This window comes from Lactuca saligna, chromosome 8 (genome assembly GCF_052625555.1).
Source record: "Lactuca saligna cultivar CGN05327 chromosome 8, ASM5262555v1, whole genome shotgun sequence".
In the NCBI taxonomy this organism is placed as follows: Eukaryota; Viridiplantae; Streptophyta; class Magnoliopsida; order Asterales; family Asteraceae; genus Lactuca; species Lactuca saligna.
This window is the reverse complement of record NC_136424.1, coordinates 4,259,465-4,273,086: the sequence shown is the minus strand read 5'-3', so window position 1 is coordinate 4,273,086 and position 13,622 is coordinate 4,259,465. Positions and strand designations below refer to the sequence as shown.

Genomic DNA, 13,622 nt, shown 5'->3' with positions numbered 1-13,622 from the left:
TTAATATAGGGAATATATATATAGAAAAATCCTAAACTTTTGAAAAAAGTTTCAAAAAAAATCATAACTTTTTTTTTTAACATAAAAGGTTCATTATTGTGAAAAAAAAAATCATATAATCTATCATTTGCTTTTCAAATATAAAAAATGATTTTTTTGTTAATTTGACAAAATGTTAGATAATTTAGACTTTTCTGTTAATTAAAAAAAAAAACTTTTACAATTTTATTGAAATTTTTCCTAAAAGTTTAGGATTTTTCTATAGATATCCTTTAATATAGAGACTGAAAACACGATATACATGCAAGACAAGGCTTTGGCTTGTGCGTTTGCAAGTCTTAAATTGATTTTCATTCATAGTATCCATATGCTCATTTACACTTTGGTTTGTCATGGAAGTACTGGTTTACCTAAGAAAGGAATGAGCATATCTTCAAAAATAATCTCCACCCATATCCTTCGGTCTAATAAGTTGATGATATAAAAAAGTACACGGATTGATATGAAATAGGTAGCAAAAAAGGTTCGAAAAATGAAAAATGATTTTGGTTTGTAGGTAATCTTGCATTACTCATTAATTTTCCATAGATTCACAAATTCATGGAAATCCCGTGGGTAATGTTTTTGGGATTATTTTTAGCTTTTAAGAAAAAAAAAACATTTGGGATTTTTCACGAACCTTTTTTTTTTTTTTTTCATTTTATGTTTTTTGGACATTGAACGTTGTTTTTTTTTTTTAATTTTTTGTTTTTGTTTTTTTGTTTTTTTGTTTTTTTTTTTCATCTTCCATCTTTAGATGACTTAATAAATCAATACATTGTTTTGTTTGTCAAATTATTTTACACATACATACTTTTTTTTCTTCATTTTTTTAGGCATTAAGCATTGTTTTTTTTTCATTACATCTTTCACATAAGTTAGTAACTTAATACATTGTTTTGTTTCGTCAACTTATTTTACACATACATACATACACTTTCAGATACATATATACTCAATAATTCAACGTATTATACAAATACATGTGTATGTATATATATGTAATAAGTTGATAAACAAAATAATATGTTGATTTATTAAGTTCTTTGAAATATGGAACAAAAAACATCTTAAAGTGTCAAAAGATGAAAAAAAAATGGTTCTTATATGTAGATCTTAGTGGCATTACCCATGAACCGGAACCGTTTTAACATTGTTTTGTTCCATTAGCCACTCAAATGAATCAATCAATGTATTGCTTTCTTTCATTGACTTATTTTACAAACACACTTACACATACATACATTTGCACACAATTACCCTAAAATTCTAAACCACAACATGTAGACGTCGCATGTTCGTCCTACCCTAGACCCCATTACGTTAGTGTGTGTGTGAGAGGGGGGGGGGGGGGGGGGTAAGAAATATTTTGGTCGTTGAACCTTATTTATGGAATTTCATACCTCAACTAGAAGATACACATCCCCGTTTCACCGGGGATGCATACAAGGTTTTGCTTACAAAATTACAAGAATTGTTTTTGAAAAAAAAAAAAAAAGACTTCACATTGACCACTTTCATAATTCATTTTTTGCGTAGGGATAAAAGCTCACCTGTTAAAACTTGTTATAAGGAAGGGGTATTAATATAATTTTTTAACATATACATCATTCCTATAAATATAATTATGCACAGGGACCTATTATGTAAATTACAAGGACCGTTTTGTAATTTGGTTTCTACGTAGTGACCAAACATGTGAAATCTACAAACTACAAAGATACAAAAGGTAAGAGATGGAAATGTCGGTGTTCAAAATTAAGTGGGAAAAATGACATTTTACGAAGTAGGGGATAGAAAGTGACATTCGACAAAGTAAATAGTAGAAAATGCGAACATACGGAAGTTTAGGGATCAAATATGATAAAACAAGAAAGTTTTGTAGCTAAAGTTTAAAACAAAAAACTTTATGGCTAAAATTTTAGATTATTTAGGGTGGAGGGAGAGACCCTTGCTAGGGACTTGCCAAACTCGCTTCTCTTACAAAGTCGCTACTTGCCTCGCTAACAATGACTCGCTTGCCCGACACCGAGAGGAAAGAGGAAGAGTAAGGGAAGAGAAATGACTATGATTGGTGGAAAGAGTTTTTCATGGGAGGAAGAAGACACATAAATCACGATTTAGCAGTTTTGGTCCCATGATTTTGGCCTTATGAAAGATTGGACCCTAACTTACAATTTCTTTAACAACATAAATTTTCAGAATTAGCACAAAAACCCTTGAGAAACCTTATTGTAACTTTTTAAATTTAATATAAAATGTTTGTCTTTTAGAAAATATAATTTATTTGATATTAATTATTTGTAGTTTAAAAAAAATATTTAATATTAATTGTTTTTGTTTGAAAAATATAATTTAATTAAATTTGAAAAAGAAAAAAAAAAATGCTAGGAGTATTACCATTAATTACCAAATGCTAAAAATGAGGTTTTGAGAAAAATAACATGACATCCAAAAAGGTGATGTGATAAGATGTTAGGTCATCTCCAATTTATTTAAATGAGTTCAATGGATTTATACATGTATATTCTACTAACTATACAACTTTATTTATTAAACTTCACATTCCATTAAACTCTATACAATTAAATGGATTATGACATCTTGTTATTTTCTTTTTACTTATTATTACTTTTTCAAATAATTAATTAACATGAAATTAAAAATTAAAAACTACAGTTAAAATTAACATTAAATAAAATTAAAAATTAAAATTTTGAAATAAAAAATAATTTTATATGTGTGTATATGAGAGAGAGAGAAAGAAAGAGAGAGAGAGAGAGAGAGAGAGAGAGAGACAAAGAGAGAGAGAGAGAGTGTAAAGTTTAACGGGGATTAAACTTCATATTCTATTGAATCCTAATCATTTTCATGCAATAAAGATTTTGAGTTTAATACGATTAAACTCTCAGTTAAACCCCATTAAACTTCCATTCGAGATGGCTTTATGTGTAACGCATGTGTTTCTGGGTTGCCATTTTAGCAATGTAATAGTCTAGGTTAACCTTTGTAACCCGTTTTGAAATAATAGAAGTGTATTATTTGAGTATTATGTTTATGTGTTTTGTGCTTAATTGCTTAATTATGTGGTTTGATTAATTAAGAATAAAAATACGCGTCAAAATTTAAGTGTAAAATAAACTTGATATCTTTAGATAATGTTGTAGTAGTTGAAACAAAGTTTCCGAAGATATAAAGAATGCCGAAATCCGAGTTATAACGAGGAAGTTATGACTTGTCGAAGTTTCGCGACAAAACCGGAAAACGCTGATTGACGTAAAAAGTGCAATTTACGTTAGAGCGATATTTAGCCTTAGTGATCTAAATGAGATTCGAAGATCTCGTTGTTAGTATCAAAGCGATAAAAAGTTAGGCGATAACGGACGTCAAACGAAGAAGTTATGAATTTATAACGAAATTTTCTGTCCCGACCTATTAAAAATAAATAATAAAAATAAATTCAAAATTAGCTGACGGAGTCTAAACGAAAGTTGTAAAGCGTAGTCTCACATTCACGTGGATATAAAGAACGTCGAAAACGGAGTTCGTATGAGGAAGATATGAATTTTCGAAGTTTATTAAATAATTAATAATTAAATTTAATTATTAAACCTCGGTATTATCCGGAGGCGAGTCACCGGACTCATCCGGAGTACGCCCCGCGTACAGCGAAGAGTGTCGACACTTCGGATGACGTATGCAGTGACGATTTCGGACGCATGTACGCCCTGCGTACCCTTGTACGCCCCGCGTAAATGAGGCTCCCAGCCTCCTATAAATAGGATGCGAGGCAGCCGAGTTTCTTTGCTATTTTTATCTCCTCTCTTTCCTGTTTTGCATTGATTTGCGTGCCAGAAGTACCCCGAAGCCCCGGTAATATTCCCGAGTCCCGAAGCAAGTCCCGAGATCCCGAAGATCCCGAAAAGTGCGGTTTCCGAGCCGAAGCTCTGCCCGCGAGAAGTTCAATTTTTGTAGAGATCTTTCAGATCTGCTGAGGATTACTACTTTTGCAAGTCGTAGTACTGTCCGATCATCTTCTGATCAAGTGAGTGTATACTACCTTTAATAAACACGATAATAATACAAGTATGATTTGAGTGTATTAAGTATATTGTTGTTTATATGTGTGAATATGTTGTTACTTTCTTCTAACGCATAATTATGAAGTATTTTATACAAAATACGTGTTATGTGTATATTTTGTTGTTATGTGTGTGAATGTATATTCACTTTCTTCTATCTTACATATCTGATTATTTCTATATGAAATACTTGTTATGTGTGTGTGCCTCATCTGTTATATGGAAAATGTATTGATCGAGCATGCTATACAGGTTTTGAAACTATGTATAAAAATGTATGTTTTTATCTACTAATATGTTGAGTAGAACATGGGTAGATAGTTGGTGTGTAATAAACAGATGAGAGGCCTCGATGTTGTTTTGATCCAGTCATCTAGCGGAATTTAGATGACGACCACGGACTTTTCTAGACAGTCCAGTGGAACGCTAGCAGGCTCATAACCTGTAGGTGTTAATGAACTTGGGTGTTCATTCGCTGTATTCCATCCCCCTCATGGTTGCCTTATTTGACTTATATTACTGAGGAACCCCCGAAGCATGTGTTGTCGCCCCGATGAAATATTCTTAGACTAGGTCCCTTATGTTAGTTGTCTTAGGGACGTAAGGTGAGAATAACGAGAATGGGTAATCGGGTTATTGTTGGTTGGTGGAAATTAAATATAATTATTTATTGTGGGTTGAAAACCCTATATGCTCACCAGGCTCCTAAGCCTGACCCACTCAGTTTTATTTGTATTACATGAAGTGGCGCAAGGGCGTAAGATGGATGAACCATCAAGTTGTTTTGTTTACAAGTCTGTATATGTATATATTTGTTGAATGACTTGTAATGTTATCGTTTATGCTTAATGGTCTGTATCGGAACATGACACCCCGAGTTTTGATTATATAATGAAAATACATTTCTTTTATGAAATGCTTTGGTAAACATTGTTTTATCATGTTTTGTTTTTGGGAACAAATTCCGCAACTCTTTCAAATCAAAAGGATAAACTCTAAAATTATTTTAAAAGCGTAAATGAAAATCGGTCTTTTCTGGCCGAGATTTTGGGGATATCACATTATGAATGTTACCACTCTAGCTTTATAGACAAAGTCTAACCTAAAAAGGTTTTAAGGCAAAAATATAAAACTCTAAAACTATGACTATGTATTCTATGTAGAGCAATTAGGGGTGTTCGTTTGGATGGATCAGTTTAATCCGATCCGATCAAATGAATCCAAATTAATTTTGGTTTTCAAAACATAGATCCAAATAGTCCAAACTAAATTCAAATCCGATCCGATCCAACCAAATTATAATTCGGTTAGATCGGTTTTTTACAATTCGGTTTTCAGGAATTAAAGACATTTCAACAAATATATAACTTTAGTATTAACTTACTTTATAATATAAACTAAAAAATATTGTTTAATTAGTTGTGAATTAAAACTTATAAATAACTATCAAGAAAAATATATTATAATTTACTATTTTATAGACAATTTTTTTTTATAAGAAGTACATATTAAAGTATTATAATAGATGAAAATTTTTAATATACTAAAAGAATAATTTAGTAAATTTATAAATTATTAAAGATATATATTAAAAAGAACAAAATAATAAATTGCGCTTCGGGTTTTTTGGACTATTTGGTTTTTATTTTATAAACCAAAACCAATCCGAAATCCAAAATAATAATTCGGTTTTGCTAAAAACCAATCCAAAAATCCGAATATCCTAACCAAATTGTTCAACTGAAAAAATCGGTTTTATCCAAATAATGAAGAGTTATAAAAGAGCAATGTCTCAAATGCCCTATTATTTCCCCTGATCGAGGTAGCAATATTGACTTGTAGTGCATTGGTGGAATGCTTAATGGGCCCAAAACCTTAAGAAACAATTGATGTTGAGAACAAGCACACATGTGTTGTCGTAGCCCAACAAGAAAGATAAGATTCGAGTAACTTGGTGGTATGAGACCTCACCCCATGGTCTGCCAAGCGATACCAAGTGATTACATAGATCGTAACAAAATACAACCACAGTAATGAAGAATGTAATTTAGCCTAAGATTAATTTTTAATTCTGGTTTGTTTGGATTGGATACTTCTTCATCGGACTAACCGGAAATTAACAAAAGGTTCATAGAAGTTAAAGACATAAATCCATGGGGTTGCAACGTCGTCGTTTCCAATGTTTGTTGTGATGTTATTTCTTGTCATCGCCGTGTCCAGGCCGTCCATTCTACAATCTTGACTTCAGAAGTCAATGGCCGTGCTCATGCCGTCGATCGCCTGAGTCTCTCATATATTCCAACGTCAAGTCGTCAACAACCATTCACGTTGCCTTCGATAACAAGAAATGGGTTCTCTCCGGGTGTCTGTATCTTCACTCGTCGTCATCGCCGCCGTCTTTCTTCTCTTCGTTCTCACCTCCGCCGAAATCCGGTTCACCGAGATTCGATCCGATTCAAACATCAACATTCCGATAGACGAATTCGGATTCACTCACTTCGGCCGTCTCCACCTCAACTTGTCTCAAATTTCATTCACTCCTCCAGAACCTGATCTTTCCAGAATTGGATTCTTCTTGTGTACTCGTGATTCATGGATCCATGTTGTCGAACAACTCCAATCGGAGAAAATCCGTTGCCCTCTCGATTCCCCCGCCGTCAAACCCGTCTTTACCTTCAACCACCTCAAACCCACCACCACAACGCCTTCGTACGATGCCGTTTTCAACGTCACCGATACCAATCAATTCACACTCGTTTTTGCCAATTGCGCCGGCGGCATCAAAGTTTCCGTGAACGTCCTCTCCGTCATGTACAATTTAAACCCCCAAAACAACCGCCGCGATTACTTATCCGCCGGTAAATCAAATCTCCCTTCAATCTATTTCTTGTTTTTCTTGATTTATGCGTCTCTTTCCGGTATATGGATCTACACGCTGCACCACAGGAAGTCATCGGCTTATCGAATCCATTACTTTATGTTAGCCGTGTTGCTTTTAAAAGCCCTAAATCTCTTATGCGAAACCGAGGATAAATCCTACATTAAAAGATCAGGCACACCTCATGGTTGGGATGTTCTGTTCTACATCTTTAGTTTCTTAAAGGGCATCACACTCTTCACTCTGATTGTTCTCATCGGCACTGGTTGGTCTTTCTTGAAACCTTACCTACAAGACAAAGAAAAGAATGTGTTGATGATCGTCATCCCCTTGCAAGTCGTCTCCAATTTGGCTCAAGTGGTGATAGATGAAACGGGTCCATTCGGACAGGATTTATCGACATGGAGACAAATCTTCTTGTTAGTAGACATAATCTGTTGTTGTGCTGTTTTGTTCCCGATTATTTGGTCCATCAAGAATCTGCGAGAGGCAGCCATGACTGATGGAAAGGCGGCTGTGAATTTGATGAAATTAACATTGTTTAGGCAGTACTATGTTGTTGTCATATGCTACATTTACTTCACAAGGGTGGCGGTTTATTTTTTGGAGATGATTACTTCGTATCGGTATGCTTGGACAAGTGTGTTCTTAGCCGAATTGGCTACACTTGCTTTCTATGTGTTTACTGGATACAACTTTAGACCCAAGACGCACAACCCTTACTTTGCCATTGATGATGAAGAGGAAGAAGCTGCTGTTGAGGCTTTGAAGCTTGAAGATGAGTTTGAGTTATGAGGTTGGTTGTAACTTGTAAAGGCTTGAAGATGGTAGTCAACAGGTCTAAAGCTATAAAAGTAGGAAATTTGAGATCCTGTTCTTGTAGCAATTATTTGTATGAATCGTCAATATATAGTGATTGTGTGTAACAAAAGTTTCATAAAGAATTTGGTTTGAATTTATCTTATACAGTTTTGCTACTTGATTGGTGAAATGAGGTTTGAATATATTGCTTAGTTACTCAGTGTATTTTTAAAGAAACCTTGGTTTTGAAGTAAATACTAGTAGCTAGCATAGATCGTGGTTTCAAAACTGTTGTCGCATTCCTAATGTATATTCTCAAGTTGCATTAAAGGTTTAGATTACAAGTTGAATATATAGGCTCTAAGAGATAAAGATAAACACACAAAAGAAAATCATAATCCTACATAAACACTTTACACCCTCCTCAAACTCAAGAGGGAATGTGATAAGCACAAAAAAGTGATGGAGATGGCACAAAAGAAAATCCAACACCCTGATCAAACTCAAGATGGAATGTGATAAGCCAATTTGAGTGGGGAGAAAAAGAGCTTACCATGGATAAATTAGCTAAAAGTGTAAAACATCCATCCGAGTTTTACAACTTGTCAAGAAGTTTTCAAAATTTGTGATTTTTGGATAACTTAGCTAAAAGTGTAAAACATCCGTCTGAGTTTTACAACCTGTCAAGAAGTTTTCAAATTTTGTGATTTTTGGATAACGGAAAGATATTGGTTATTTTAGTTTCATCAAGGCAACTAGTATAATCAGGATCAACTCAAGAAAATTTTAGTTTCATTTTAGCTATGAAACGAGCTTGGAGGTGTAAAGTGCACACATAGATAAGTTTACATGATCTCGGAACACAGGGTCAGGGCAACGGCTCTAGTGGGTTCCAATGGGTAACGGGCGCGGTCAAGACGGGTCAACACCTTATCCCGAAATAATTTCTATATTCAATGGATATATTTGTTTGTTAATTTCCTGCAAGAATTGTTTCAAAGATCATCAAATAAAAAGCTAGATATTATGCGTTTTTTCTCTTCGGATTTTGCTTCGAACTAATATTACATTTTGTTGGATTATTTCAAATTAGATTTAGTGAGCCTTATTTTCTATCGTATCCTAATAAAAAAAAGTTGTGTGCAATATAATGAATTATTGAAATTTTACCAATTGTAGAGTGTTAAAAAGGTAATAGAAAAAATATAAAGAGTAGTTATAAATAGATTAAGTCCTAGTTACATAAATGGACAAAAAGTAAGAATCTAATAAAATAAAAATAAAGCGACCTTGTAATTTTGTCATAAATAAATTTAAAGGTGACACAAGACACCAATTTCTAGAACCCCCGGGAATTTCCTATCCTCCACCAGGTCTTTCACGAATTCGCCATAACCTTCTGCCTGTGCATATATAAACACCTTCAACCTCATGCTTCGATCATCAAACCACAGATAAAGAATCATCATCATTCAACAATATCACCAATAAGGCAATAACTAATGGCTTGCACAACAAGCGGGATCTCTTCTTCCCCTCTACTCTCAAACAACATCTCCAAGCCTTCAACCAAATCGGCCAGACCTCCTTGCTGTGCCTTCTTTCCGCCTTCACGAACCCGCAGCAGACTCCCCGTCGTCAGAGCTCAGGCAGAAAAAGATACCTCCGTCGATGTTCAAGTCAGTAGCAACCAAGGCAAAGCTTCTGCTAATGGTTCCGTAGAACGCCGCCCCTCATCCACCACCATATCCCCTTTTGGTAAGTCAATGGTCAAAACGCAATCATCCAAATCTAAACATTCCTGCTTTTTCCAAACGTAAATTAAAACGATCTTATTATGGTGTTGCAGGGTTGTTGGATCCGTTATCTCCGATGAGAACAATGCGGCAAATGTTGGACACGATGGACAGGATATTTGAAGACTCGATGGCGTTCCCAACGCGGACTGGTACGGCCTGGAACATTCGTTCTCCATGGGACATACAGGATGCAGAGAATGAAATCAAGATGAGATTTGACGTTCCGGGACTCTCCAAGGAAGATCTGAAGGTATATGTGGAGGACGACATGCTTGTTATCAAGGGAGAACATAAGCAGGATGATCAGAATGAAGGAGGCGACAAGAGTTCCTGGATTAGACAGAATTACAGCTCCTATCAGACACGCATTGATCTGCCGGATAACTGTGAGAAAGAGAAGATCAAAGCTGATTTGAAAAATGGTGTTCTCTTGATCTCCATTCCGAAGAAGACGGTTGAGCGAAAGGTGATTGATGTGGAAATCCAGTGAATGTAGTATATCAGTATATCATAGTATGTCATGTAGTTTACTTCTCAGAGTGTGTATGTATATATGGAACCTTAATTTTTCTAGTTTTTGGCTATAAATAAGAGGCTACAGTTGGTGACATTTTACATTAGTTTACTTGTCTCTAATCTAATTGCTCTCGTTTAATTTAATTTATTCGGCTGTAAATTTCTCATCAAATTTTATAAATTGTTTTTATCGTTTCACAAGATGTCAATGCAAGTAAATCATCGCATGTGATGTCGGCGGAACTTCTAATCAGCCCAAATTAAAAAGTAATAAGATCAAGCCCAATTAGGGCCCAATAAAATCAAGCACAGAATACTCCATTAAAATTTAGTTCTTTCTTTTTTAACGGCGTAACCTTTCCACTTACACAAACAAAATGAAGAAATTTGGCAGCTTTTCGTCTCTAATCAACCGGCGATGCTCTACCACCGTCACAACCTATCTCAGACGGCTATCAACCAAGGCATCCGATGGCCGAGAAGAATGGAACGATGCTTGGGAAACAGCGTGGCTCCCTGAAGATTTATCCGCGAAAAACCGAGCACCATGGGAAGCAGATGTCAATTTCTCTATTGCCGATACACCAGAGGCTCTCGATCCAGATACGAAGGCGTTCGTTGAAGACATGAGTGATAATTGGGAACAAAGGAGGAAAAAGGCCGGGGGTAAGAGCAAGCGACAGGAAGAAGAAGAAAGGCTGCTGAAGATGAAAGAAGAAGGGAAATCATTGTATAGTTTGGAGAATGTGAAAATGGATTATAGGGTTATGAAACAAAGGGTTCATGCTGGGTTATGGGTTAAAGAGATTGAGAAGATGGAAGAGGCCAAATTGGGTGATTCCGGTGGTGGCGCTGGTGATGATCTCGATAGATTCCTTGACAGCGCCTCTGAGTACACTCTCTTCCTCTCTCTTTCTCTAGATTGAATTTAATTACAGGTGCTAGGGTTTTGATTCTTGTGATTATTGCTTGTTTTAGAATCAGAATTTGTCAACAATCCATGTCCAAATTAAGACTCATAATCCGTATGAAGCCATAGAATAAAAAACATACATCATGTTTTTGCAGGATTTTCGACTCAAAACCTACAGATTCCTCCGATTTGAAGAACAAGCCAGATGGATGGGAAACAACATCAAAGGCACAAGATGGGAACATCTGGGAAATGACCCAAAGAGAAGAAGACATTCTTCTTCAAGAGTATGAACGTCGAATTGCCTTCAGCAAATTCCAGGTTTCCCCCTCGTTTGGTTTATTAATTTGGCTAAATAATGGCGAGTTTTTATTTTATTTTATTGTGTTGTTGTGGGGAGTATGCAGATCGCTAGCTTTATAAAACAACACATATTCAGTAGAAGGAGACCGATTGATGGATGGAAGTACATGATTGAAGAATTAGGGCCGAATGCAAGAAGAGGGAAGGGAAGTGTTACAAGATTACCTAGTCTTGCTGATGCCTCAACTCAACCATTTAAAGAGGAGAAGATCCCAATTAGTACTGCTGTTCCGACTAGGGGAAGATAGGCCAGGTGGCACTTGAGAGCATCCACAATGCTATATAACTTTTCATCAACTTATTTATAGGATTTATTTAATTTTGTTTATTTTATATTATTATCTTTGTATATTTTGGATATTACCATTGGTTGAATATCTGGTAAACATACTGTTGTATGAGTTCTGGCTTTTGACGATGAATAGAATTAGTGCTCAGTATTCATGGTTCTATTTGCAACTATTTTGGCAAAATACATTTGGGAAAAACATTCCATCAAAATAGAGATTTTAAACATAAGATTGGATAAATGCAAAATATAGGAATGTAGTTTCATATATGTGTATTATAGCATCATATATCCAATTATGTCTATTTGCTTTCAGTTTTTCTTAATAAAATAATATACTCTGATTTTTTTTTTTCCAAATTACAACATTGTAGTTGATTTTTTTTTTTCGGTGTTATTATAATGGTGAAAACTGCACTGTATTTGAAAGACTTCGCAATATGTTAGTAGATTTAAAAAAAAAAAAATACAATGTTGTAATTAAAAAAATGAAAACAGAATATTATAATAGCAATGTATTTCTATTTTTTTTATTCAGGATAAATTGTTTTGTATTTAAATGGTATTTGCTATAATGGTGTAGAACTTTCAAAGTATGACATTTAAATTAGAAGGATTGGAAAGGATAAATTTCATATTTCCCTCAAAGTGATCTATACTATAAGATAATCCCTTCCCTTCCCTTCTATATCTTTTTTTTGATTCCCTTCCCTTCTATATCTTTTTCTTATTTTTAAAACTCAGAACAAAACATTGGGTATCAAATAAGATAATCCCATGTTTTTATCCGATATAATTTGTATCTATACTATAAAAGATATATTTTTAATTTCACTATATGCATTTGAAACTCTTATGAATTTTTTTTTTTCTAATAATCATTATAAACTGGTTAATAATATTATACTATAAAAGATGTATTTTTAATTTCATTGCATATATTTAAAACTCACATGATTTTATATTTTCTTTCTAATAATGATTATAAATTAGTTAATAATATTAAATAAGTGAAAAACTTAAATTTTAATATTAAATTAAGTAAACTTTAATATTAAAATAATATTTTTTACATCTACTTATAAAATTATGTTTTTAACTTTTAACGTATTATGATAAACAAACTTATTAGTTTGAGTATGTTATTGTATTTGAATCATTTTATTTTTCACACAACTTTGAATGTTTGTATACAATATTTAAATTGTTAAATTAAATGTAAAAGGGTTAGCTTAAATTGAAATTCAATTAAACATAAAAGAAAATCCAAAGATTATTTTATAAATAGTTAAAATTTATAAGTTGTAGTATTAAATGGAAAACATAGATTGTAATTTCAAATTAACTAAAAAAATTTCTAAAACTATTTTTATAATTATTAAGACTTTCTAAATAAGTAGTTTAAATTAACTTACAACAATAGTTAAAAATAATATTATATTAAAAATTATATTGTTATGTTTAAAAACAAAAACAACATTTGAAGATTTAAGTAATTAAAATGATCGAAATTAAAATGTTAAGAAAATATTGTTTTTAATTAAATAATTATAATAACTATAAATAATATTAAATTATATATAATATTTAGTTCTATTAACGTGTAACCTGCATATAGAATCAATTGAGATTGATTGATATTATATGGTTTTAATAGATTAACATAATCAATATTTTATATCGATTATAAGAATTATCAAAGTTAAAAACAAAACTATTGTTATATTTTAAAAAAATAAATTTGTAAATATTTAAAATATACACTTGGTTTCTATATAGCGCGAGTATTCGTCTAGTTCCACAATAAACGACACTGATTCAAACACACTTAGTATGTGTTTTGTTTTACTAAAACATGAAAACATCCGATATTTAATATTATGTCAATTTTTGAAACCCTGAAAATAACCAATATTTAATATTATGCTAAATTTTGAATATG

At 33.1% G+C, this 13,622-nt stretch overlaps 2 protein-coding genes and 1 pseudogene across 2 annotated transcripts; all 3 read left to right on the top strand.

Moving 5' to 3' along the window:
• Nucleotides 1-6,270: 6,270 nt before the first annotated feature.
• LOC145011215 (protein CANDIDATE G-PROTEIN COUPLED RECEPTOR 7 pseudogene) lies at nt 6,271-7,963 on the top strand (annotated as a pseudogene).
• Nucleotides 7,964-9,137: 1,174 nt separating this feature from the next.
• Nucleotides 9,138-10,209, top strand: HSP21 (heat shock protein 21). The gene is made up of 2 exons (XM_078970370.1): nt 9,138-9,558; nt 9,650-10,209. Exons 1-2 carry the CDS (start codon nt 9,303-9,305, stop codon nt 10,087-10,089), a joined length of 696 nt encoding a protein of 231 aa, XP_078826496.1. The 5' UTR covers nt 9,138-9,302; the 3' UTR covers nt 10,090-10,209.
• Nucleotides 10,210-10,468: 259 nt separating this feature from the next.
• On the top strand, nt 10,469-11,843 carry LOC145008196 (mucin-like protein). The gene is made up of 3 exons (XM_078966823.1): nt 10,469-11,007; nt 11,184-11,349; nt 11,436-11,843. The coding sequence occupies exons 1-3, from the start codon at nt 10,493-10,495 to the stop codon at nt 11,637-11,639; spliced, it is 885 nt and encodes a 294-aa protein (XP_078822949.1). The 5' UTR covers nt 10,469-10,492; the 3' UTR covers nt 11,640-11,843.
• The last annotated feature ends 1,779 nt before the right edge of the window (nt 11,844-13,622 follow it).

Coding starts and splice junctions, on each gene's coding strand:
- HSP21 (XM_078970370.1), top strand. CDS start 9,303: ATGGCTTGCACAACAAGCGGGATCTCTTCTTCCCCTCTACTCTCAAAC. Junction 9,559..9,649: donor CACCACCATATCCCCTTTTG/GTAAGTCAATGG, acceptor ATGGTGTTGCAG/GGTTGTTGGATCCGTTATCT.
- LOC145008196 (XM_078966823.1), top strand. CDS start 10,493: ATGAAGAAATTTGGCAGCTTTTCGTCTCTAATCAACCGGCGATGCTCT. Junction 11,008..11,183: donor TTCCTTGACAGCGCCTCTGA/GTACACTCTCTT, acceptor ATGTTTTTGCAG/GATTTTCGACTCAAAACCTA. Junction 11,350..11,435: donor TTGCCTTCAGCAAATTCCAG/GTTTCCCCCTCG, acceptor GGGAGTATGCAG/ATCGCTAGCTTTATAAAACA.